This window comes from Prionailurus bengalensis, chromosome X (genome assembly GCF_016509475.1).
Source record: "Prionailurus bengalensis isolate Pbe53 chromosome X, Fcat_Pben_1.1_paternal_pri, whole genome shotgun sequence".
Classification (NCBI taxonomy): domain Eukaryota; kingdom Metazoa; phylum Chordata; class Mammalia; order Carnivora; family Felidae; genus Prionailurus; species Prionailurus bengalensis.
The window spans coordinates 55,517,220-55,544,531 of NC_057361.1; the positions used below are offsets into that span (position 1 = coordinate 55,517,220).

At 36.5% G+C, this 27,312-nt stretch overlaps 1 protein-coding gene across 6 annotated transcripts in view; it reads right to left on the minus strand.

The window, feature by feature from the left end:
- The window catches only part of OPHN1 (oligophrenin 1), a 636,611-nt gene that overhangs the window by 173,100 nt on the left and 436,199 nt on the right, over positions 1-27,312 (minus strand). For all 6 annotated transcript variants that reach the window (XM_043570205.1, XM_043570202.1, XM_043570207.1 and 3 more), the window contains exons 16-18: positions 18,095-18,179; positions 13,086-13,144; positions 11,796-11,901 (exon numbers count right to left, since the gene is read on the minus strand). In XM_043570205.1, coding sequence (XP_043426140.1) covers positions 11,796-11,901; positions 13,086-13,144; positions 18,095-18,179 — 250 coding nt within the window. The remainder of the gene's footprint in view (positions 1-11,795; positions 11,902-13,085; positions 13,145-18,094; positions 18,180-27,312) is intronic.

The window sequence follows — 27,312 nt, forward strand, 5'->3', positions numbered from 1 at the left end:
TCTCCCATAAATTTTTATTTATTCAAAGTGTTATATTCAATACAGTATTTATTGTTTTTGATTTTTATTTTGACTCTAGATTTAATCAGTGTCAGCCTTTTCAAGCAGGTTCCTGTGCCCTTGTGACATGACCATATTAGTACTTGAGGTCTTCTTTGCTTACAAAGGTAAAATTTTCCAAGGCTTACCTTGTATTTCCCTTGCTTAAGACCTGGAATCAACCATTTCTCTAAGAAGCCTTGGTATTTTGAAAAGTGAAGATACTGTAGAAACAAGGATCTGGTCATTATGTGTGTTCACTGCTTTTTTAGAGTAGAAGCACTTCAAGACTGGTTCAGTGAATAGAAGCTTTTGTTGTTTTGTTTTTTAAATCATTAGCTCATATGGCATTAATTCAACTTAACTATTGTAGGCTTTTTATCTTAAATTTTATATCATCTCTTTTTCTTACACCATAAATTTTGTCTTCTGATAATATTATTTAATTTTTGCTTTATCCTTGTGATATACATTGCGGGGAATAACTTTAGAAATACCCTTAGCCTCTACTGATAGGTTAAGGCAAAAAGATTTACAAAGCCATAGGAGGCTCACATCCAAGTTTGAGTAAACAAGATTAAGTAAATAAGTATAAGGAGGGTAGGGCCAGGGCCACCAGGATAGAGAGGGTGGGGCAAAGGCCCAATTACAAAGGTACATGAGGTAAACAAGAATAGGTATTCAGGGTGAAAATGCCCCCCAATTTAGTACTATAGCAGAAAGCTGCTTTCACAGGAAGGAAGGACCAAATTAGGTAAATAGGTAAATAGGGCTATAGACCTCTGCAGGTGAAGATGCCCAGAGTGGAGCTAATTAGCAAAAGAAAGGTGCCTTGTTAACCCTGAGGTTGAAGGCTCTGTCATATCCCCTAGGCTGGCTAAGATAAACAGACATGGGGCCTCCTGTCTGCTGTTAACATCCATCTGGCTGGTGCCAGGATTTTGGTTTATATTGACACAAACCCCTAACACCATATATCATCAAAACCCCTTCCCTCATGCCCATGAGTTAATGTTCACAGATTCATTGTCTCTTTGTGCATGCCCAATCACGTCTGTAAGCCTTCTGATCTTAATAAATACGGAGCAAGGACCCTTATTCAGGGCTACTGTCTTTTGCCAGACATTAGCCATCTCTTGCATTTTAATCCTGTGTCCACTCTCTTGCTGGACAAGAGAGAACTTTAGATCCAGAGTCTATGACAATACATAAACACAAAATGGTTTCAAATTTATTTATATTATTAATAGTGTTAGTAAACCTGAGTGATGTTTACTACTTTTTTTGTAGCTTGTCCTGTTTTCAGAATATATCTCATTAAGGATAAGTCAGAGGATCATGTTTATAAGTTAGGTGAAATAACTTGTCTTTGTTTTATCAATTTGATAGACTTAGATTCATTTGCCTTTTTATTTATTTATTTTTTAATTTTTTTTTCAACGTTTATTTATTTATTTATTTATTTATTTATTTTTTTTTTAAATTCCTTTTCTCAACGTTTATTTTTATTTTTGGGACAGAGAGAGACAGAGCATGAACGGGGGAGGGGCAGAGAGAGAGGGAGACACAGAATCAGAAACAGGCTCCAGGCTCTGAGCCATCAGCCCAGAGCCTGACGCGGGGCTCGAACTCCCAGACCGCGAGATCGTGACCTGGCTGAAGTCGGACGCCCAACCGACTGCGCCACCCAGGCGCCCCCAACGTTTATTTATTTTTGGGACAGAGAGAGACAGAGCATGAACGGGGGAGGGGCAGAGAGAGAGGGAGACACAGAATCGGAAACAGGCTCCAGGCTCTGAGCCATCAGCCCAGAGCCCGACGCGGGGCTCGAACTCCCGGACCGCGAGATCGTGACCTGGCTGAAGTCGGACGCTTAACCGACTGCGCCACCCAGGCGCCCCTCATTTGCCTTTTTATCATCAACTTTAGGGTTTGTAATTCTTGACTCAATTTTACTTTTTAGGTATGTAAAACATTAATATGGCTCAAAAGTAAAAAGCATTCAAGGAGGTGGACTTAGAGGAATGTAGCTTTCATCTATATCCCTTCTACTGTATTCACCACCCTGTAGTAATCATTTTCATTCTTTTTTTTCTTTTGGACAGTTGTACCTCTTAATGCCCTTCATTCATCTCCCTCCCACCTTCCCTCCGACAAACACCAGTTTGTTCCCTATATTTAAGAGGGTTTTTTTTTTGTTTCTTAGATTCCACATGAGTGAAATCATGTAGAATCTGGCTTTCTCTGATTGATTTATTTCACTTAGCATAATACCCTGTAGGTTCATCCACGTTGTTTCAAATGGCAGGATTTCATTTTTAGGGCTGAGTAATATTCCATTACACACACACATATTCATCATATATAAATATCTATATCTATATAGCTATATCTATATCTATCTATCTATCTATCTATCTATACATACATGTATTCCATATATACATGTATTCCACATATACATGTATTTATATTCCACATATTTATATATCTCATATCTTTTTTTATCTATTCATCTATGGATAGCCCTTTGGGTTGCTCCCATACCTTGACTATTGTAAATAATGCTGCAATAAACATGGGGCTGCATGTATCTTTTTGAATCAGTATTTTCATATTGCTTGGTTAAATCCACAGTAGTGGAGTTACTGAATCATATGATAATTATATTTTTACTTTTTCAAGGAACCTCCATAAGGTTTTCCACAGTGGATGCACCAATTTACATATCCACCAATAATGCATGAAAGTTATTTTCTTTCCACATCTTCACCAACATTTGTTATTTCTTGTCTTTTTGATACTAAACATTCTGAGAAGTGTGAGATGGTATTTCATTAGGGTTTTGACTTGTATCTCCCTGATGGTAAAAGTGATATTTAGCATCTTCTCATGTGTCTGTTGGCCATATGTATGTGTTCTTTGGAAAAATGTCTATTCAGGCCTACTGCCCATTTTTCAATCAGATTGAGGATTGTTAGTGTTGAGCTGTATGACTTCTTTATAAATTTCGGATATTAAATCCATATCAGATTAATATGTTCTCCCATTCACTAGGTTGCCTTTTTGTTTTGTTGATAGTTTCTTTACTGTGCTTGTTTTAATAATACCTTTATTAAAATATATTTCACATTCCATACAATTAACCCTTTATTGTTGTTTTATCTTAGTATATTCACAGAGTTGTGTAACCATAATCACACTCTAATTTCAGATCATTTTCACTACTCCAAAAAGAAACCCCATAGTAGTCACTCCCCATTTCCTCCCATGTCTCCACATGCCAGCCCTAGGCAACCACTAATCTACTTTCCATCTTTATAGACTTGTCTGTTCACATTTTATATAAATGGAATCATATAATATGTGGCTTTTTGTATCTGGCTTCTTTCACTTAGCATAATATTTTCAAAGTTCATATTTGTTGTAGCATGTATCAGTGCTTCATTTCTTTTTATCCCTGAATAATACCCCATTGTATGTTTATGCTACATTTAATTTTTTTCATTTATCAGTCGATGGTCTCTGGGTTGTTTCCACCTTTGGGCAACTATGAATAATAGTACTTTGGATATTTGTGTATATGTTTTCCTTTCTCTTCAGTATATATACGAGTGGAATTTCTGGGTCATATGGTAAGTATATATATAAGAGTGGAATTTCTGGGTCATATGGTAAGTATATATATAAGAGTGGAATTTCTGGGTCATATGGTAACTCTATGTTTAACTTTCTGAGTCATTCGTTTTTTTTCTAATTAATTAATTACTTAATTAATTAATTTTTAAATTTTCATCCAAGTTAGCATATAGTGCAACAATGATATTAGGAGTAGATTCCTTAATGCCCCTTACCCATTTAGCCCATCCCCCTTCCCACAACCCCTCCAGAAACCCTCTGTTTGTTCTCCATATTTGAATCTCTTATGATTTGTCCCCCTCCCTGTTTTTATATTATTTTTGCTTCCCTTCCCTTGTGCTCATCTGTTCTGTGTCTTAAAGTCCTCATATGAGTGAAGTCGTATGATATTTGTCTTTCTCTGACTCACTAACTTTGCTTACCATAATAGCCTCTAGTTCCTATCCACGTAGTTGCAAATTACCAGATTTCATTATTTTTGATTGCCAAGTAACACTCCAGTGTGTGTGTGTGTGTGTGTGTGTGTGTGTGTGTGTATACACACACACACACACACACACACATATATATATATATATATATATATATATATATATATATATACATATACCATATCTTTATCCATTATTCCACTGATGGACATTAGGGCCCTTTCCATACTTTGGTTATTGTCAATAGTGCTGCTATAAACATTGGGGTATATGTGCCCCTTCGAAAGAGCACACCTGTATCCCTTGGATAAATACCTAGTAGTGCAATTGCTGGGTCGTAGGGTATTTCTATTTTCAATTTTTTGAGGAACCTCCATACTGTTTTCCAGAGTGACCACACCAGTTTGCATTCCCACCAACAATGCAAAAGAGGTCCTCTTTCTCCACATTCTTGCCAACATTTGTTGTTGACTGAGTTGTTAATGTTAGCCATTCTGACAGGTGTGAGGTGGTATCTCATTGTGGTTTGATTTCTATTTTCCTGCTAATGAGTGATGTTAAGCATTTTTTAATGTGTCTGTTAGCCATCTGGATATCTTCTTTGGAGAAGTATCTATTCATGTCTTCTACCCATTTCTTCACTGGATTGTTTTTTGGGGTGTTGAGTTTTGTAAGTTCTTTACAGATTTTGGATACTAGACCTTTATCTGATATGTCATTTGCAGATATCTTCTCCCATTCCATCAGGTGACTTTTAGTTTTGCTGATTGTTTCCTTCACTGTGCAAAAGCTTTTCATTTTGATGAGGTCCCACTAGCTCATTTTTGCTTTGGATTCCCGTGCCTCCAGAGATGTGTTGAGGAAGAAGTTGCTGCAGCCAAGGTCAAAGAGTTTTTGCCTGCTTTCTCCTGTAGGATTTTGATGGCTTCCTGTCTTATATTTAGGTCTTTCATCCATTTTGAGTTTATTTTTGTGTATGGTGTAATAAAGTGGTCTAAGTTCATTTTTCTGCATGTCCTTCTCCAGTTTTCCCAGCACCATTTGTGAAGAGACTGTTTTTACTCCATTATTGTTTATTTCCATTCCATTGATATTCTTTCCTGTTTTGCAAAGATCAGTCAGCCATATGATTGTGGGTCCATTTCTGGGTTCTCTATTCTGTTCCAATGATCTGAGTGTCTATTTTTGCACCAGTACCAAAGTATCTTGATGATTACAGCTTTGTAATACATCTTGAAGTCCAGGATTGTGATGCCTCCAGCTTTGGTTTTCTTTTGCAAGATTGCTTTGTCTATTCAGGGTCTTTTCTGGTTCTGTACAAATTTTAGGATTGTTTGTTTTAGTTCTGTAAAGAATGCTGGTGTTATTTCGTTAGGGATTGAATTGAATATACAGAGTGGTTTGGGTAGCATAGACATTTTAACAATATTTGTTCTTTCAATCCAGGAGCATGGAATATTTTCCATATTTTTTGTGTCTTCTTCAATTTCTTTCATAAGCTTTCTATAGTTTTCAGTGTATTGGTCTTTCACCTATTTGGTTAGGTTTATTCCTAGGTATTTTATGTTTTTTAGTGCAATTGTAAATGGAACCTATTCCTTGATTTCTCTTTCTGTTGCTTCATTATTGGTGTATAGGAATGCAACGGATTTCTGTACATTGATTTTATATCTTGTGGCTTTGCTGAATTCATGAATCAGTTCTAGCTGTTTTTTGGTGGAATCTGTTGGGTTTTCCATGTAGAGTATCATATCATCTGCAAAGAGTGAACGTTTGACCTCCTTCTGAACGATGTGGATGCCTTTTATTTCTCTGTGTTGTCTGATTGCAGAGGCTAAGACTTCCAATGCTATGGTTGAATAACAGTGGCGAGAGTGGAAATCCCTGTCTTGTTCCTGACCTTAGGGGGAAAGCTCTCAGTTTTTCCCCACTGAGGATGATATTAGCGTTGGGTCGTTCATATATGGCTTTTATGATCTCAGGGTATGCTCCTTCTATCCCTAGTTTCTTGAGGGCTTTTATCAAGAAAGGATGATGTATTTTGTCAAATGCTTTCTCTACATCTATTGAGAGGATCATGTGGTTCTTCTTGTTTCTTTAATAGATGTGATTTAACTCATTGATTGTTTCATGGATGTTGAACCAGCTCTGGATCCCAGGTATAAATCCCAGTAGCTTGTGGTGAATAATTTTTTTAAATGTATTGTTGGATCTGGTTGGCTGCTATTTTGTTGAGAATTTTTGCATCCATGTTTATCAGGGAAATTGGTCTATAGTTCTCCTTTTTAGTGGGGTCTCTGTCTGATTTTGGAATCAAGATAATGCTGGCTGCATAGAAAGGGTTTGGAAGTTTTCCTTCCAGTTCTATTTTTGGAATGGCTTCAAAAGGATAGATATTAATTCTTCTTTATATGTTTGGTAGAATTCCCCTGGAAAGCCATCTGGCCCTGAACTCTTGTTTTTTGGGAGATTTTTGATTACTAATTCGACTTCTTTACTGGTAATGGGTCTGATGAAATTTTGTATTTCTTCCTGTTTCAGTTTTGGTAGTTTATATGTTTCTAGGAATTTGTCCATTTCTTCCAGCTTGCTCATTTCATTGGTGTATAATTGCTCATAATATTATCTTATTATTGTTTGTATTTCTCTTGTGTTGGTTGTGATCTCTTCTCCTTCATTCTTGAGTTTATTGATTTGGATCTTTTCCTTTTCCTTTTGGATCAAACTGGCTAGGGGTTTATCAACTTTGTTAATTCTTTCAAAGAACCAGCTCCTAGTTTCATTGATCTGTTCTATTGTTTTTTGTTTTTGTTTGTTTGTTTGTTTCAGTAGCTTGGATTTATTCTCTAATCTTTATATTTTCTGTCTTCTGCTGGTTTTGGGTTTTATCTGCTGTTCTTTTTCAGCTCTTTAAGGTGTAAGGTTAGGTTATGTATCTGAGACATTTCTTCCTTTTTCAGGAAGGCCTGGATTGCTATATACTTCCCTCTTATGGCCGCCTGTGCTGCATCCCAGAGGTTTTGGGCTGTGGTGTTATCATTTTCATTGGTTTCCATGTACTTTTTCATTTACTCTTTAACTTCGTGGTTAGCCCATTCATTCTTTAGTAGGATGTTCTTTTGTCTCTAAGTATTTGTTATCTTTCCAAAATTTTTCTTGTGGCTAACTTTGAGTTTCACAGCGTTGTGGTCTCAAAATATACATGGTACAATCTTGACCTTTTTGTACTTGTTGAGGGCTGATTTTTGTCACATTAATTGTTCTATTTGGAGAGTGTTCCATGTGCACTGGAGAAGAATGTGTATTCCACTGCTGTAGGATGAAATGTTCTGTATATATCTGGTAAGTCCATATGGTCCAGTGTGTCATTCAAAGCCACGGTTTCCTTGTTGATTTTCTGTTTAGATGATCTGTCCATTGTTGTTAGTGGGATGTTTAAGTCCCCTACTATTATGGCATTATTATCAATGAGTTTCTGTATGTTTGTAATTAACTGATTTACATATTTGGGAGCTCCATGTTTGGAGCATAAATGTTTACAATTGTTAGACCTTCTTGGTAAATAGACCCCTTAATTATTATATAATGCCCTTCTTCATCTCTTGTTCTAGTCTTTATTTTAAAATCTAGATTGTCTGATATAAGTATCACTACTTTGGCTTTCTTTTGGTGACCGTTAGCATGACAGATAGTTCTCCATCCCCTTATTTTCGATCTGAAGGTGTCTTTACACCTAAAATGGGTCTCTTGTAAACAGCATATAGATGCATCTTGTTTTCTTATGCATTCGCTTACCCGATGTCTATTGATTGGAACATTTAGTCCACTGAGGTTTAGAGTTAGTATCAAAAGATATGAATTTATTGCCATTATGTTGCCTGTAGAGTTGGGAGTTTCTGGTGGTGTTCTCTGGTTCTTTCCAGTCTTTGTTACTTTTGGTCTTTTTGGTTTTGTTTTTTCATCTTTTCTCACCTCACAGAGTCCCCCTTAAAATTTCTTGCAGGGATGGTTTAGTGGTCACAAACCCCTTTATTTTTTGTCTGGGAAAAGTTTTTTCTCTCATTCTATTTTGAATGACAGCCTTGCAGCATAAGGAATTCTTGGCTGCATATTTTTCTGATCCAGCACATTGAATATATCCTGCCACTCCTTTCTGGCCTGCCAAGTTCCTGTGGATAGGTCTGTTGCAAACCTGATCTGTCTTCCCTTGAAGGTTAAGGACTTAACTGATCATGTAGAAGCAGCATTTCAGGGATTATGGCAAATCACAACACACATCTGGCACCAGTCTTCACCCTTAGCATCCTTGTTCCAACACCAGTGACTATGGTTGTTCTTCAGGGTCTTTTGGGACTTTTGCCTGTTGGGAGGTGGCACAGCCTCTACCAAATGTTATCCTAGCAGGGGAACCGCCTCTCCCCATGTGGCCCAAGGACCCCTTGGACCTTGATCTCTGCTGCTGGGGACTTGTGCTTCCTACCAGTGCACCACCAGGTATTGAGCTAGAGAGTTTCAGACTCTGCACTCCCCCTGTTTATAGTCTTAATGGAATTTAAACCCTCTCCTTTCTCCTTTCTCCCTTTTTTGATTTCCATCCCTTGTGGCTGTTTCCACTCTTCCTTTCTCTCCAGCTGCTTTTGGGGGGTGGGTTGCTTTTCCGATACTCTCCCCCTGTCTCCATCCTCTCTCCATAAGCAAAACAGCTCCCTGCCTTCCATGGCTCCTCTCTCTCTCAGTTCACCTCTCAATACCCTGTACCTGCTGAGTTCTATGGTTCAGGTTGTGCAGATTATTGTGCTAATCCTCAAATCAGTTTTCCAGGTGTACAAGATGGTTTAATGTTGATATGGTTGCATTTCATTGATGAGAGACACAAAAAAATCTTTCATGCTGTTCCACCATCTTGGTCACTCCTTGAATCATTAGTTTTTTATTTATCTTACTGTGTGTTTAATTTGACAGAAGAAAATATGTGTCTAATATTTTTACATATTCTTTTTTTAATGTTTATTTATTTATTTTGAGATAGAGAGTATGTGAGTGCATGAGACGGGGAGAGGCAGAGAGAAAGAGAGAGAGAGAGAGAGAGAGAGAGAATCTCAAGCAGGTGCCACACTATCAGCTCAGAGCTCAATTGGGTTGCTTAATCTCGGGAACCATGATATCATTACCTGAGCCAAAATCAAGAGTCAGGCACTTAACTCACTGAGCCAGCCAGGTGCCCCAATATTCTTATATATTCTTATTTCCCTCATTTTCTTTTTACATAAAAGTTATCATACTAATATAATGTTTTAAACTTTGGGTTTTGTTGCTGTTGTTGTCTGACATATAACCTCAAATTTGTAATGCATCTTGGAAATCACTACAAAAGAAGTTCACAGATATTTTCCTAATTATTTTTAGGTTGTCGAATGCTACATTATTTGAATAGACCATTATCTACTCAACTAGTCCCCTATTGTTGGACACTTTTGTGTTTCTAGCCTTTTGTTATTAAAAAATTATGCTGCGATGATGAACCTTCTACATATGCTATTTGGTACTTGGGGAGGTGTGTCCTCAGAGTAAATGTCTAAAAGTAGAATTTCTTGGCACTGGGTAAGTGAATATACACATTTGTTAGATATTGTCAAATTCTCCTCCTGTCGTACATATTGCATTAACACCAGCAATGTAGTACAGTATCCATTTGCCCCAATGTCTCATCAACAGAGAATACAGTCATGCCTTAGGTTTTTCCCAATAAATGGCATCTCAGTGTAGGTTTAATTCATATTTTTCTTATATGAGTGAACTTGAGCAGTTTTTCATATATCTAAGTGTATTTGTCTTTCTATTTCTCTTCCTTGTGTGTTTGTGTCTCTTGTTCCTTTTGTTCTAGAGTTTTGAAGGACCAAAATTCTTGAAATAAGGCAGCAGTCAGCCTTTGAGTGCATGGTAGCAGGTGTTTCTCACTAACTGGTGGTAGGATAATTTTCAACTGAGTCCCTGCCTCCCAAAACATACAAGACTCTTAGAATGTCAGAGCAGTAATAATCCCTTAAGATTAGCTAGTTCAGTCCCCTCATATTACAGATGAATAAACTGATGTCCAGAGAGTGGGAGGGACTTTCTTTAGTTCAAACAAAATTAGTGTCAGTGTGGAACTTGAACTCAATTTCTCTTTCCCCCAGGGCAGCTTCAAATTAATATGCAAATGATTTATGTATTGATTGTTGTACTTTTACTGAGATTATCACAAACAACTATTTGGGAAGAAACTGCTCTTAATGTTCTGTATTAGCCCAAATTGGAAACATTGGCAATAAATGTAAAAGGAATCCTCTTGTTAATTCTGCCTATTTATCTTCCTTAGTGTATTTAATGCTCATTTGTTACAGAAGTATAAAAATACATAGACTGTCAGAGCTCCATTGAATCTTGGTGGGATCTCATTATGTCATTAGGGAAACCTGAGATCCAGTGATGCAGAATTTATCATAGGGGGAGACCAAGAGGATCATTTAGCCGGGAGCCTCAACTTTACTAAGGGCTTCAAGTTTAGGTATTTGAGATCCTCTTCAAATGAGGTTAAAATGTATAATTACTGTACTTTTGTAACTTTGATGATATCTTTATTTTTTAATAGACACTCTTAAAATGCATCGTGATTTTTCTAAGCTTGTTGTCTCATTTCTGTACTTTTAAAAATATCAGGAGGAGCCTTGAGAGTGACCTGCTCATGATCATCAAGAAAGCCAGTAGCAAAACGGAGCACCTGTGTGGTTCAGTCAGTTAGGCAACAGACTCTTGAGCCGGCTCAGGTCAAGATCTCATGGGTTAGTTCATGAGATTAAGCCCTGTGTCGGGCTCTGAGCTGACAGTGTGGAGCCTGCTTGGGATTCTCTCTCTCCCTCTCTCTCTCTGACTCTCTCCAACTCATGCTTACATTCTCTGTCTCTCTCAAAATAAATAAATAAACTTTAAAAAAGGAAGTTAGGAGCAGAACTGACACCAGAACACAGATTTGTTGACCCCTAGACAGAGTGCTTTCTGCTGCACCATACTGCTTCACAAGAGCTACTTGCTGTACTTTTACACGGCACGTCAACTTACTTTTATTCCAATATTAAGCTCTCTGGCCAAAAGGCACCACCACCCCATGCCACTTAAACCCACTATCTTGGAGCTCATCACCGGGCCTACTCTTTCAAATACTTGTCTTTCCTGCTTGCCATACTCAAGCAATGAGTTGACCACAATCCTAATAATAACTCCCATTTCTTGAGAATCTTCTATGTGCCATGCACTTTACCTGTGTTCATTCAAATCCACAGAACAGTCCTGCATGGTGGGCAATACTATTCTCTTTTTAGAGATGACTAAACAGAGGTTAAGAGGTTTATCTAAGATCGTACAACTAAGTAAGTGGTATAGCTGGTATTTGAAACCAAGTTTATCTGACTTCAAAGTCTGTGTTCAGTCCAATTTACCTCATGCTACCTCTTAGCTGAGATGCATGATGAGCCTGAGAGGATATATACAAGGTTCAAGATAAAATCATCTTCATAGAGCACTCAGCCTTCCAGGATGAAACAGCTGGTGGCTGGGACTTAATGAGTTGATAAACAGTTCCTCTGAGGTACTACCCTATGGACCAGTCCTTTAATAGCAACTCCTCCTGAAAATCCAGAAGTTACTTACTTGACCAAGTGTCTTATAATAAGTTCCAGCATCTCTCGGTTCTTTTCAGGTAGCTTATATACCAAGGAATGAATAGCTCCCAGCCGGTAATCCAGGTTGTCAGACTCTGAGATAGAACAGAGAAAGACAGTTTTGTCTTTTGGGCAACTGTATCAAGTGAACTCTCTCTCTCTCTCAATCTCTCTCTCTCTCTCTCTCTCTCTCTCTCTCTCACACACACACACACACACATGCACACAAAGACAATTAGAGACACAAAGAGACAAAAAGAGACACAGAGATAAATAGGCACTATGAAATAATGGTAAAGAGAGACCAAGAAAAAAGACTGAGATGGAGAGCAAAAGACTAAAAGACAAAGAGACCAAAAGGCAAAAAGAGAGATAAAAACAAAGAAATAGGCCTATAAAGTTGAAGTAGACGACAGAACAGAAAGATGAGAACATAAGACTATCTCTGAGGAAGTGTGAGTTCTAGGTACAGCAGGTTGTTCCCAAAGTTCTGCATGTAAATTCCCACTGGAAACCCTTGCCCACACATCTTCTTATGGTGATGGGGATATGCTCTTTCTCCGGGTTCATGTGAAAATCACTGAGACATCTCAGAGTAAAGATCAAAGGTCCCTTGCCTCCACAAAAATTCATTATTAGGACGAGTCCTATGAATCTTTTTCCTGCACACCACAGAGGGTACCAAGCAAGAGAAAGGTCATATAGAGGTAGGGACAGATGATCATACATACAGTGGCCTCAGCCAAAATTTTTAATACTTATTCAGCTGCCAAACATTTTAGGGTGATTCTTTATGTCTCATTTCCCATGCAATGTTTCACCTTAACCCTCAGGTTTATCATCTACAAAATGTGATGCTAGCAGTAACAGATTAGGAGTATTAATTCACAGCACAATTGAAAAGCATTTGAAAAGGCAAAGTGATGAAAAAAAGCTAAAACAGCAACTGTAAGGGAACAATTTTGTTGTCTCCTAGTAACATAAGCTAATGCTCTTGTTCTGATAGAAGAGGCATAGTCAATAAAGCCCTCATACCTGTTACATTCCTCATATTAGCCAGTTTTGTCCAAACTACTCAACTTACATTGATTTATGAAAAATAATAGAACATTTGAGTTAGACAACAAGTAGGAAGACTCTCATTTAGCAGTGGACGCAATCTGTGGATGTATTTTTGTTTTCTCCCCTCACTTTCCCTCAAGCAGTCTTCTAGGTTTATTGCTATGAACATTATTAAGAAGGCAAGACAACACAATTAACTAGTAACATAAATACTTACTGGCAGCAGAGACCAGCTCTTTGTGAAGTCTGTATGTCATGACAGGTTCAGAAAGATTCCTGAAATAAAGGAACGCTGTAAGTTCCTTTGGGGAGGGAATAGCCAGGCCTTGGATTCTCAGTTTTGTGGGCAGCAAGGCTTAAGTTTCTGAGCCCCATAGCTTAGTGTGACCATATACATTTCTCTCTTCACCTGAAACTTTGTCAGAGGAATCCTAGTTACTAGTAATTCAATGAAAAACCTGCAAAAGTATAGGCAAATTAGTCTAGTAAGGTCTCCAATTAGTTCTCAAAAGTGAAAGGAGTTTCAAACCAGTTCTGAAAAATTCCAAAGTAGACCCACTCTGAATTCTGCTATAAAGTTCTTGCAGTTGGATAGTTCTTTAGTTTTCAAAGTGCTTCATATCTGTCCTACCATCTGATCCTTCCAATGATCCTGTGAGATGGAGCAGTTATTCCAGTCCCAGTTTAATGGAGGAGAAAATTGAGGCCCAATAGGTTTCTTTATTTGGTAAAAAAAAAAATGACTGAGCACCTATGGGTACCTAGCATTGTGCCAGATGTTGGGGATCCAGCGATGAGTAAGAGAGACCCCAAACCTCCAAGGAGCTAATAGTCTAGTTGAGAAGAGTGTCATATACAAAACTTTCAATGTAAAATGACCAGTGTGATGATAAAATAAAAGTGGTGGGTGGCTCAGAAGAAGTAATTCACTTATAATAATAATAGTAAAGTCTTCATTGTTCTAAGCGATGTGCATATATTTACTAATTTAATCCTCATACCAACTCTGTAAGGAGCATATTGTTATTATCTCCATTTCATACATGAGGAAACTGAGGTTCAGAGAAGTTTAATTTATCCAAGACTACACATGCCTAGTAAATTGCAGAACTAGTCAGTCTGTCCTGAGTCTATGCTCTTAATCACTGTTATACTTCCTCCCACTGTGATTATTGTAGTAATCCAGTTGAGAGTTAATAAAGGCCTAAACAAAATTAGTGGCATCAGGGATAGAAAGAAATGATGAGAATTATTTAAAAGACATTAAAGACAGAACTTCTTCAATCATTGGGTGTACGGGTGAGGGAGAAAGTCATCTGGTTTGGAAGACTGGATAGAATAGAAATTTATTCAGAAGGAAGTGGAGATCTAAGCTAGAGGGATTTTAGGATAGCCAAAGGGAGATGTCTATTAGGCAGATGGAAGGAGTTCCTTCTAAATTTGAGAAGTGGAAATCACAAACCTAGGTGAGTGACTAAAACCATGAGAACAGATACCACTGTTCAAGGAGAGATGACCAAGTCACAGCCAATAGCTACATGAGGACTTTAATTTATTATTTGTCCAGAATAGTGTATAAAAAAGAAATGTAATTGAACCAGTCATCAGAATATAAAAAATTTGAGATATTTCACATAAAATCCGTTATTTTCTAACACTACTGAAAAACTGAACGAGTTGGCTATATTAGGCCTATATGGTTATTTGTGGAAGTAAATAATATTGCTTATTATACATAAACAAAGATATCACTATGCAAATACAGGTTCAATATGTAACGTGTTTAATATGAAAGGAGTCTGCTTCATTCATCTTCACATCCTGGCCCCTGTGGATATTTGAATTTTCCCTCCCTCCAGTATAGCAAAAAGAGGGGAGAGTCCTGGAATATATCAGGTAGAAAGTCCATAAAGGGAACTGCTAAAATGGTTGAAAAGGTGTGAGGAAAGCCAAAAGCAAGGGATACAGTAGAATCCAAAAGAAGATAATGTTTCAAGGAGGGCTTTGTAACACCTTCAAATGCTACAAAGAAATCAAGTAAGGTAAAGACTGACAATTGTCCATTGTGTTTAGCATTGAAGGAGTCACTAGTGACCTTGGCAAGAGCAGCTTCAGTGGAGCAGAGTTGGTGGGAGGGAGACTGCAATGGGTTAAAGGGTAAACTAGGAGGTTAAGAAGTAGAGACACTGAGTGTATATTACATCATATACTGAAGCTTGAATAGGAAGACATGAAGTATCTCTCTTATTAGACAATCTCATCCAAGATCCTGCCTCCAATTGTCATCTATATTGTCAATGATTCACAATTTTTAGCTCAAGCTCAGAACTCTTCTCTGAGTTTATTCCCATATATGCAATGCCTTGCTTAATACCTTTTTCTGATTTCTTCAAAGATACCCAAATTTGAAATATCTAAAACCCAACTTGCTATCTCCCTTACATTTAGTCTTTTTCTTGTGTTTCTCAAATCACTGAATGTATGACCACCATTTGGTTGTATGGGTCAGAAACATAGAAATCATTATTTTATCTCCCTCTCCCCCATTCTCATATCTAAATTTACTCCCCAAATTTCTTTATTATGCTTATTTCTACAAATAGATATTCCTATTCCCTACTTCAAGAAGAAGCATCATCTTTTTCATGGACCACAGCAATAGCCTGCTAATTGGTTTCTACCTCAACATATTTTGATTCCCTATAATCTGATCTCTCTATATTTTTTTTTTCAAAATTCAAACCTCATCATGTAACTTGTTTAAAATCTCTCAATTTATTACCATTCTTTTCAAAATAAATCCATACTCCAATTCTTAAAATGTCCCATACAGCCTTGCAATGTCTGGCTCCTACACATCTCTCCCTCCCTCTCTACACTCAGTACTCCACCTATACTAGTACATGTAGTTTCTTGAAGGGGTCATCCCCTCTTTTGCTTCAAGGCCTTTGCACATGCAGTTCTCTTTGTCTGCAACTGCCTCCTCCAAGTTGACTCCAAATTATAATTTAAACCTCAGTTCAAACGGACAACCAGAATACAACAGGTCTTCCTGTTGTAAGCCTTCATACCACTTTGTGCATTCCCTTCAGAGTACTTATTATAGTTTGTTATATTTGTATGATTGCCTGTTTTTTTTCTGCCCCTCACTGGATTATAACCTTTTTAAATTCAGAGATCACATCCATTCACAATTGTATGCCTCCTTCTTAGCACCATGCTAGACATAGACTAACTATACAGGAAATGTTTACTGATCCAGTAAATGGTAAAATGAATAAATGAAAAAAGACACAAAGTCAAAGAGATGTGCTTTATGGTACCATATTTATATGCTGAGAAGAAACAGCATGTTTAATGTCTCAAAAAAGAGACATTAAAAATATAAGAGAGAGAGGATAGTTTTTGGAGTACTTTTCTGAAAATGTTAGAGATAAGGGTTGAGTTAGGTACCTATAACACAGAGGGAAGAGGCCCTCTTTGAAAATATTAATGTATTTGAGAAACTTAATGGGTGTTGATTGGCTCATGCATATTAAAGGCCCATACATAAGTCTTAAGGAAAAATCTCTTAATAGGGGTATTGCTCATTCAGGCTTTAAGGCCTGACCCTCCGATCTTTCAAAAGGGCCACACTGGTTATTATGGGATGAGCTGGGAAACATATAATGTGTGGATGTATTTAACCTATATAAATCTTTGAAAAAACTTGACTCCTTTGAAGAAGGCTAAAGACAGAATCATTTGCTCTCACTATTATCATCATCAGTATTCTAAAAACATACATAGTAGATTGCTCTCTATCATCACTAAAATTACCCAAGTAACTCCAAGGAGGCCATAACTCCTGGGGGTAGGAAATAGAGGAAAAAGATGCTCCAATATAAGTGGTCTACAAGTCATAGATATATATGAGCTGTGAGCATGAATAGTACTAAATGGGGAAGGGGATGCCTTTCAATTTTCTCATCTATAAAATAGTATGGTACTACCTACCTTATAAGATTATTGTAAAAAAATGACATTGCCCATGTAAGCAACTAGAACACTGCTTAGCACTGAATAAACCCTTGGACAACAGTACCTTTCTTCTTTGCAGATGCAGGAGAAATACTCCTGGAAAAAGCATCCATGTTTATATAAAGTTCTAAGATTATACTACAGCAGGAAGTCATTTAACAGCAATATCTGAGACCCAATTTATTTTAGATTAATGATATTCAAGTATCTATCTTAATATCTGAAGAGTACAATAATTGAAAAAAAAGACATTTATTTAATAAAGTATGGTAAATAATATTGCACATAAAGAATAGTAAGAAATGAATGAGTTTAAATGTATATGTCCCAAATACTTTTACATAATATAAATTTATGCCAATTAACTAAATGATATATTCATTACCATCGCACATCCCCATATTTTGCTGATAAGGTAAATTTTGTTTTCCTACTTCTGTCAATTCATTCAGTTTTAACATTTTTATGGTTGTACTTTCTTGTTTTTTTATTTCTATTACATGGATAAAGCATGGAATATGGCATATAAACATACAAACACATGTATTGTTTGTGTAAATGCAATTTAACGTTTCAAAATAGTTATTATTCACCAAAACATGTTAACAACCTTGAATTGTCATAAATCCTGATATTACTAGTGAGCACATTGTGACAGCATTACATCTATGCGCAATGGGCAAACTTCCATTATTTTAAGGGTATGAGTTTTAAAATAATCATTTCCCTAAGAAAAAGCAATTTTTCAATAACAATCCTATTATTTTGATCCTTCACTTGCGTAAATTCCCAGATTAAATGTCTTCTAATGCACATTCTTTGTTTCTTTTTTTTTAAATATTTTTTCAACGTTTTTATTTATTTTTGGGACAGAGAGAGACAGAGCATGAACGGGGGAGGGGCAGAGAGAGAGGGAGACACAGAATCGGAAACAGGCTCCAGGCTCCGAGCCATCAGCCCAGAGCCTGACGCGGGGCTCGAACTCACGGACTGCGAGATCGTGACCTGGCTGAAGTCAGACGCTTAACCGACTGCGCCACCCAGGCGCCCCGCACATTCTTTGTTTTGACAGAAATCCTTTTCACTCTTTTTTTCTTTAGCATTCCTATCCAACCTCCAGAAACTATGACCACATAAGCTCCAATATCCACCCAGACAAATTTCATCAAGTGTGAAAAACAAAGTTCCAAATCATATCAGGCATACCTGAGGTAGAATTTCAAGGAGCTGGTAATTGTCTTAATGTCCCAGTCACTATAATGAAAATCAACATCTCCTGGACATTTAGGATCTATTTGAGAAAAAAATATGAAAAAAGATAATGTTCCAAAAGTTCTTACTTTTTACCCCTTTAAAAGAAAAATAAAGTTCATTAATTAAAACATGATTATGTTACCCAGTTTTCAAGAGATGAAAACTTTGTACAACAAATGTCTTTGATGCCTCAAAAATTTCCTTGCATTCCAGTCAGTCAGGTAAGAAGCTTGGAAGTCATCTCTTCTACCCACACAACAAGAAAAAAGGTGTAATAAACCAAAAATAAACTCCTCTTAGATCTATCAGAGAACTGAGGTCATTGAACTACTGTCCCCAAACTGAAGAAATAGACAGGCATATACAGAAAATCAAAACTTATTAGAGCAGGAGCCCAGGAGCAGAAAATTCCTTGGGAACCAGTACAAGTTTAGGAAAACCTAATCTGCAATTGATGAATTGCTAGAGGTTCAGTGTGGACAGGTTTGAGAGTTAAAAATTCTCAGGGGGCCTGGTCCTATGGGGACTCCCACACTTTTGTGAATTTTACTTCCAGGAGCCCTATCAAGTTCTCATGGTGAAGATGTGAGAAAAATTTACTCATGTTTCTGTGCTTCTGAGAGGGCAAAAGAGGAAAAGTAGCTCTTTAAAAAATATGCACAACACATTTCATTCTTCTTAGTGAAGCCTACCATTAAGAGAAACTATTTTACCAGATCCTAATGTGATGGGGTTTTACTAGAACTTAACTGAACTAGGAAAATGAAAATACTCAACTCCATACCTGGACTGCCTTCCTGTCTAAGGGGAAAAACCGAAATCATACTGAGAAGTACTTGTGAAGGTCACTGGCGAGCGGCAGAGACTCACTAAAAGACATAATGATAGGATTATAGAATGTTACCCTTCCCCCCACAAATTACCACAACATCAATAGTCCTCCTGAATAGTAACAGGGGAATGCAACTAAAAGAACGGTGCTTCTTAGATAATATTTAAGAAGTCTCTAGGGAAAACCAAAGACAACAGAGGAAATAAAAACAAGGTAATCAGAGATAACTGTAGCCTCTGACACATATGGTTACAGCAAACATAAACACAGGCTAAATTCTAGCAGCTAAACAAAACCTCACAGGATAGGCTTATTCACTTCAGTTCTTTTTATCATTACATCGTGTAAAGCTTACAACAAAAATTGTAAGACATACTAAAGACAAAAGACCAAAAAAAAAAAAAACACCACAGTTTGAAGAGACATAGCATACCAAGTATCAGAACCAGGCTCAGATATGGCAGAGATGTTGGAATTATCAGACTGGGAATATTAAACAAGTATGATTAATATGCTATGGACTGTAACGGATAAATGGACAACATAAAAAAGGAGATAAATTAGGTAAGCAGAGAGATAGAAGCTTTAAGAACCAAAAGGAAATTCTAGAAATCAAAAACACCATAACATAAATGAAGAATTCCCTTAATGAGCTCATCTATGAACTGGGCACAGTTGAGGAAATAATCAGTGAGTCTGAAGAAATGTCAATAGAAATTTTGAAAAGAAAAGAGGAAAAAGAAAGAAAAAGACAGAATATCCAAGAACTGTAACATAATAACAAAAGGTGTAACATACATGTAAGGGGAATATCAGAAGAAGAAGAAAAAAAAGGAATAGCAGAAATATCTGAAATAATAATGATTGAGAATTTCCCCAAACCAATGATAAATATGACAGCACAGATCCAGTAAGCTCAGAAAACACCAAGCAGGTTATACACCAAAACAATCCACACTTAGGTATAACATATTCAACTAAACAAAATCAAAGACAAAACATCTTGATAGAAGCCAGAAGGAAAACAAAACCAGAAACAAAAAAGATCTTGCCAAATTGGAGAAGGATAAGAATTACATCATACTCATCTTTCAGAAACCACGCAAACAAGAAGAGAATGGAGTGAAATATTTAAAGTATTCAAAGTAAAGAAGACCAGCCTGAATGCTGTATGCAGTAAAATTATCTTTTAAAAGTGAAGGAGAAATAAAGACTCTTTCAGATACAGAAATATGGAGGAACTCTGTCAACGGTAGACCTGCCTTGCAAAAGATATTAAAAGAAGTTCTTCACAAGAAAGTTGAGGTCAAAAACTCAGATCTATATGAAGAAAGAAAGAGCATTAGAGGAGGAATTAATGATGGTAAATAAAACTTTGTATTTGACTTAATCTTTCTTGGCCTAACAGGTAAAGTTCAAAATAATATAAACAATGTATCCAGTAATTATAGCTTATGAAAAAGTGAAATGAATGATAATAATATTAATGAGGATTAGAGACAGTAATTAAGAATAATACTTTGTCATAAGGTACTGGCACTACTTGTGTAGTAGCATAGTGTTATTTGAGAGAGGATCTGAATAACATGAATGTATATTAAAAATATAAGGGCAACCACTAAAAAAAGTTTTTAAAAGAATATAATTGATATACTAACAGAAGAGAAATCATACAAAGTACTCAGTTAAACCCAGAGAAGGAAGAAAAAGAGTGGGAGACAAAAAAGAAGCAAATAAGAAAGACAATGAATAGAAAACCATAACAAATATGGTAGATACTAATCCAGCTATATCAATAACAACTTTAAATATAAGTGGTACAAATATGTTAATTACAAGATATAGACTGTCAAGAGTGTACTAAAAAACAAGACTCAATTGTATATTGCCTACAAGAAACCAACTTTAAATATAAAGACACATATAGATTAAAAATTAATGGATAGAAACAGGTATGTCATACTAACAATAATCAAAAGAAAGCTGGAGTAGCTGTATTCATTTCAAACAATGCAGACTTTAGATCAAGAAAAATTATAAGGTATAAAGAGGGGCATAGCATAAAAAGGAGTGATTCTCAAGGAAGACTGAACATTTCTTAACAGGTATGCATCTAACAACAAAGTATCCAAATATGTGAGGCAAAAACTGATAAAACTGCAAGAAAATGAATCTACTATTATCGCTAAAGACTTCAACACACTTCCTTCAGACAGACGCAATAGGCAGAAAGTTGGAAAGTATACAATTGAACTAAATAAGACCACTGATCATTTGGACCTAATAGACATTTGTAGACTACTTCATCTAACAATAGGAGGATAAACATTCTTCTCAAGTCCATATAGAACATTCACCAAGACAGACCACAGTCAGGGCAAAAAAACATACCTGAACATATTTAGAACAGAAATCACATAAAATATGCTCTCAGAAAATGAAATTAAACTAGAAATCAATAACAGTAAGCTACCTGAAAAATCCCCAAATACATGGAGATTAAACAACACACTTCAAGTTATTTAGGTGAGTCAAAAAATAAATCTCAAGAGACATTTTAAAATATTTCAAGTGAAAGGAAAATAAAAATACAAGTTATAAAAATTTGTGGGGTGTAGCAAAAGCAATGATTTAAAGGAAATACATAGCACTGAATGCATATATTTAAAAAAGAGGGATGAGCTAAAATAAAATGAATCATCTCAACTTCCACCTTATGAAACTACAAAAAGAAAAGCAACCCCAAAGGAAGCAGAAGGAAAGAAATAATAAAAGTTAGAGTAAAAATCCATGAAATTGAAATAGGAAATCAATAGAGAAAATCAATAAAACCAAAAGATGGCTCTTTGAAAAAATCCAAAATAAAGATAAACGTCTAGCCAGTTTAATTAAGAAAAAAAGAGAAGACATAAATAACTAATATCAGAAGAGAGATAATCAACTACTGATCCTGTGGACATTGAAAGAAAAAATAGAGAAATATTATGAATAGTTCTATGCCTATAAATTTGATAATCTTGATGAAATGGACCAGTTCCTACAAAGATGAAATTTACCAAAATACAAACATAAGGATATAGACAATCTGAATAGATTGGTAGCTATTAAAAAAAAAAAACTGAGTCAGAAATGAATTACATGCTAAAACAGAAACCACCGGGTCCAGAGGGATTCCCTGGTAAATCTGACAAAACATTTAATGAAAAAAAAACCACCATATCATTCCTATATAATGTTTTCCAGAAAATAGAAGCAAAGGGAATATTTCCTAAATCATTCTTTGAGACCAGCATTACTTGAATGACACAAAAGTCATTGTGATGAAGGAAAACAACAAATGAAATATCTCTCATGAAAATGCAAAATCCTGAATTAAATATTAACAAATAGAATACAACATAGTATAAAACCCATGAACAAGTGGGATTAATTGCAGGTATGTAACGCTGATTCAATTTTCAAAAATCAATTACTGTAATTCATCACATCCATAGGTTAGTTCTTCTTTAGAGTAAGCATGTGATTGTATTAATAGATGCAGAAAAAGCATTTGAAAAATGCAATACTCATTCACAATAAAAAACCATCAGGAAACTAGTGATAGAAATGAACTCAATTTGATAAAGAGCATCTACAAAAAACAGGAAGCTAACATAACAGGAAGCTTAACACTGTTAAGTAACAGTGAAAGATAGAATGCTTTTCTCCAAAGATCAGGAACAAAGCAAAGATGTCCTCTCTCACCACTCCTATTAAACATAAAACTGGAAATCTTAGTTAATAAAATAATAAAAGGGAGTATAAGGTATACAGTTTGGGAAGGAAAAATGGAAATTGCCTTTGTTACAGATATAATGACTGTCTATGCAGAACATCCCAAACAGTCAACAAGAACAACAAAAATCCAGGGAGAAGAGAAGATGGCGAAGAAGCATGGAAACCCTTACCTTGTCTCATACCTGAAACACAGCTAGATTAGCACCAAACCATTTTTGCACACCTTGGAAACTGATCTGAATATTAAACACAAAAATCTGCAAAACTTGAACCACAGAACTTGGCAGGTACAGAGTGCGGAGAGGAGAGTTGAACTAGGGGAGAGAAAAGCCTTGGAGTGTAGGGAACTGTTTTTGCAGAGAGACAACAGAGAAAGGGGGAGAGTGAAGCACATAAGGAGAATGCAGGAAAAACACTCCCCTGAAAGCAGCTGAAGAGAAAGAGAGAGAAAGAGTGAAAACACAGGGGATGAAAACAAGAAATCTGTTCCCCAAAACCACTGACAGGAAGAAAGGAGAAGGTTTCAATACCACCAGGATTCTATAAACAGTGGAGGTCAGAGTCTGAAGTTCTGGAGCTCAGTGCCTGGCAGTACCCTAGTGAGGAAATAGGGCAAATCTCCAGGAACAGGCAGAGGGGTCTGAGAGGTCCGTGTGCCACATGGGGAGAACTGTTTCCCCTGCTTAGAGAACCCTTTGGTAGAAACCATACAGCTTTGCCACAAGTAAAGGTCCCAGGAGACCCCGAGAGCATCCATGTTTGCTGGTACTGGGACATAGATGCCAGGATACTGTGAAACCTGGCACAACCTGTGTGTTGTGATTCACCACAGTCTCTGAATCTCTGCCACTGCGTGATTGCATGAACATTCTCTGGGGTAAGCCAGCATCACTGGCCATTGCTCAGTGAGACCCTCTGCCAGAGAGTCAGTGTGGGTTCAAGCCGCAGGGGTCTCTGAAGTGTGGGGTTTGAAACACAGCCCCATCTAAGATAAAACTCTGGAGGGAGGTGCCACCTTGCAGGTGGGTGGCTTGGACATGGACAGGGTAGAGACAGGGAGTGGACAGAGACCTGATACAAAGGAGGGATGGTAAATCATGAGTCAGTGAGAGCGTAAAGTCCCTGGGCCAGAGACTAGGGAATTGGGTGAAGACGTTTCCACCTTTCTCGAGCATGAGCATGCGCATGCATGCTCACTCATACGTGCACCACACTGATCCACCCCAGTAAGATATGCAGTGCCACCTAGTGGAGAACAGAGCCATTACACCAACCTCCACCCAACTGCACCCTCCAAGCACAATACCCTAGAAGACCAACATTAAGTCCCTCCATCTGCTTAGGGAATGAACATGGACTATAGAGTGCTTGATAGTGTCAGTTCTAGGGGAAAGTGGATGTAACTTCATTCAAGTTTCATTCTGTTTACTGGCTCATTTTTTAGTATTTTGCTTCTGTTTTTGTTTAAGTTGTGTTTTTTTTCTTCCTTTATCTTGGATACAGAAAGAGAAAAAAATATTTTTTATTTTCTTTTTCTTAATTTTTAAAATTATCTTTTACTTTATTATATTTTTATTCTATTCATTTTATTTCATTTTATTCTCTTTTATCATATATTTTTTTTAATTTTTAAATTTTTCTTACCTTTTTTTCCTTTCCATTTTTTCTCTATTCTATCAAGCTTATTACAACAAGCAGAACAAAATACACCAATGATCTAGCTTCTTTTATTTGATTTTTTGGTTGGTTTTTAATTTTTTAATTTTAATTTTATTAATTTTTTTCTTCCTCCAAAGTGACAAAATGATGGAATTTACCCCAAAAAAGAACAGGAAGAAATGACAGCCAGGGTCTTAATCAACACAGATATAGGCAAGATGTTTGAACTACAATTTACAACCATGATAATAAGAATACTAGCTGGGGGTGAAAAAAAGCCCTTTCTGTAAGGAAAAAAAGTAAGAACTCAAATAAATATAACCATGAATGAAAGAGGAGACATCACAATGAACACCACAGAAACACAAACAATAATAAGAGAATATTATGAGCAATTATATGCCAACAAATTGGGCAATCTGGAAGAAATGGACAAATTACTAGAAACATATAAACTACCAAAACTGAAACTAGAAATTGAAATTTTGAACAGACTCATAACCAGTAAATAAATTGAATTAGTAATCAAAAATATCCCAACAAACAAGAGTTCACGTCCAGATGGCTTTCCAGAGGAATTCTACAAAACATTTGAAGAAGAGTTAACACCTATTCTTTTGAATATGTTCCAAAAAAATAAAAATGGAAGTAAAACTTCCAAACTGATTCTATGCGACCAGCATTACCTTGATTCCAATAACAAAGATATCACTAAAAAGGAGAACTAGAGACCAATTTCCTGTTGAACATGCAAAAATTCTCAACAAGATATGAGCAAACTGGATCCAACAATACATTAAAATAATTATTCACCAGGATCAAGTGGGATTTATTCTTTGGACACAGGGCTGGTTCAATATCTGAAAATCAATCAATGTGATACATCACCTTAACAAAACAACCATATGATCCTCTCAATAGATGCAGAGAAAGGATCTGACAAAATACAGCATCCTTCCTTGATAAAAACCCTCAAGAAAGTAGGGATAGAAGGATCATACCTCAACATCCTAAAGGTCATATACGAAAGACCTACTGCTAATATCATTGTCAATGCGAAAAAAAACGGAGAGGTTTCCTCTCAATGTCAGGAACACGACTAGGATGTCCACTCTGACCACTCTTATTCAGCATAATGTTGGAAGTCTCAGCCTCAGGAATTAGACAATACAAAGAAATAAAATGCATCAAAATTGGCAAGGAGGAAGTCAAACTTTCACTCTTCATAGATGACAAGATACTCTTATGTGGAAAACCCAAAAGACTCCACCAAAAACTGCTATAACTGATACATGGATTCAGCAAAGCCACGGGATATAAAATCAATGTACAGAAATCGGTTGAATTCCTATACACCAACAGTGAAGCGACAGAAAGAGAAATCAAGGAAGCGATCCCATTTACAATTGCACCGAAAAACATAAAATGCCTAGGAATAAACTTAACCAAAGAGGTGAAAAATCTATACACTGAAAACTATAGAAGGTTTGTGAAAGAAATTAAAGAAGACACACAAAAAAAATGTAAAAACATACCATGCTCATGAATTGGAAGAATATTGTTAAAATGTTGGTATTACCCATAGCAATCTACACACTCAATGCAATCCTATCAAAATAATACCAGCATTCTTCACAGAGCTAGAACAAATAATGCTAAAATTTGTATGGAACCAGAAAAGACCCCGAATAGCCAAAGCAATCCTGGAAAAAAAAAAAACAAACAAACAAAGCTGGAGGTATCACATTTATGGACCTCAAGCTCTATTACAAAGCTGTAATCATCAAGACACCATGGTACTGGCACAAAAACAGACACACAGATCAATGGAACAGAATAGAGGACCCAGAAATAGACCCACAAATGTATAGCCAACTAATTTTGATAAAGCAGGAAAGAATATTCAATGGAAAAAAGGCAAGTGTCTTCAGCAAATGGTGCTGGAAAACTTGGATAATGACATGCAGAAGAATGAATCTGGACCACTTTCTTAAACCATACACAAAAATAAACTCAAAATGGATGAAAGATCAAAGTGGAAGACAAGAAGCCATCAAAATCCAAGAGGAGAAAACAGGCAACAACATCTTTGACATCAGCCACAGCAATTTCTTACTTGACATGTCTCCAAGGCAAGGTCAATAAAAGCAAAAAATGCACTATTGGGACCTCTTCAAGATAAAAACTTCTGCACAGCAAAGCAAACAATCAGCAAAACTAAAAGGCAACCAATGGAATGGGAGAAGACAAATGACATATGACAAATGACATATCAGAAAAAGTGTTAGTACCCAAATCTATAATGAACTTATCAAACTCAACACCCAAAAAAAGCAAATAATCCAGTGAAGAAGGGGCAAAAAACTAAAATAGACACTTTTCCAAAGAAGACATCCAGATGCCTAACAGACACATGAAAAGATGCTCAACATCACTCATCAGCAGGGAAATCAAAACCACAATGAGATACCACCTCACGCCTGTCAGAATGGCTAACATTAACAACTCAGACAACAACAGATGTTGGTGAGGATGTGGAGAAAGAGTAAACATTTCACACTGCTGGTGGGAATGCAAACTGGTGCAGCTACCCTGGAAAACAGTATAGAGATTCCTCAAAAAATTAAAAATAGAACTACCCTATGACCTAGCAATTACACTACTAGGTATTTATCCAAAGGTTATAGGACTGCTATTTTGAAGGGCACATGCACCGCAGCGTTTATAGCAGCACTATCAACAAGAATCAAAGTATGGAAAGGGCCCAAATTTCCATCGACTGATGAATGGATAAAGTAGATGTGGTATATATATACACAATGGAATTTGACTTGGCGATGACAAAGAATAAAATTTTGCCTTTAGCAACAATATGGATGGAAGTAGTGCATTATGCTAAGCA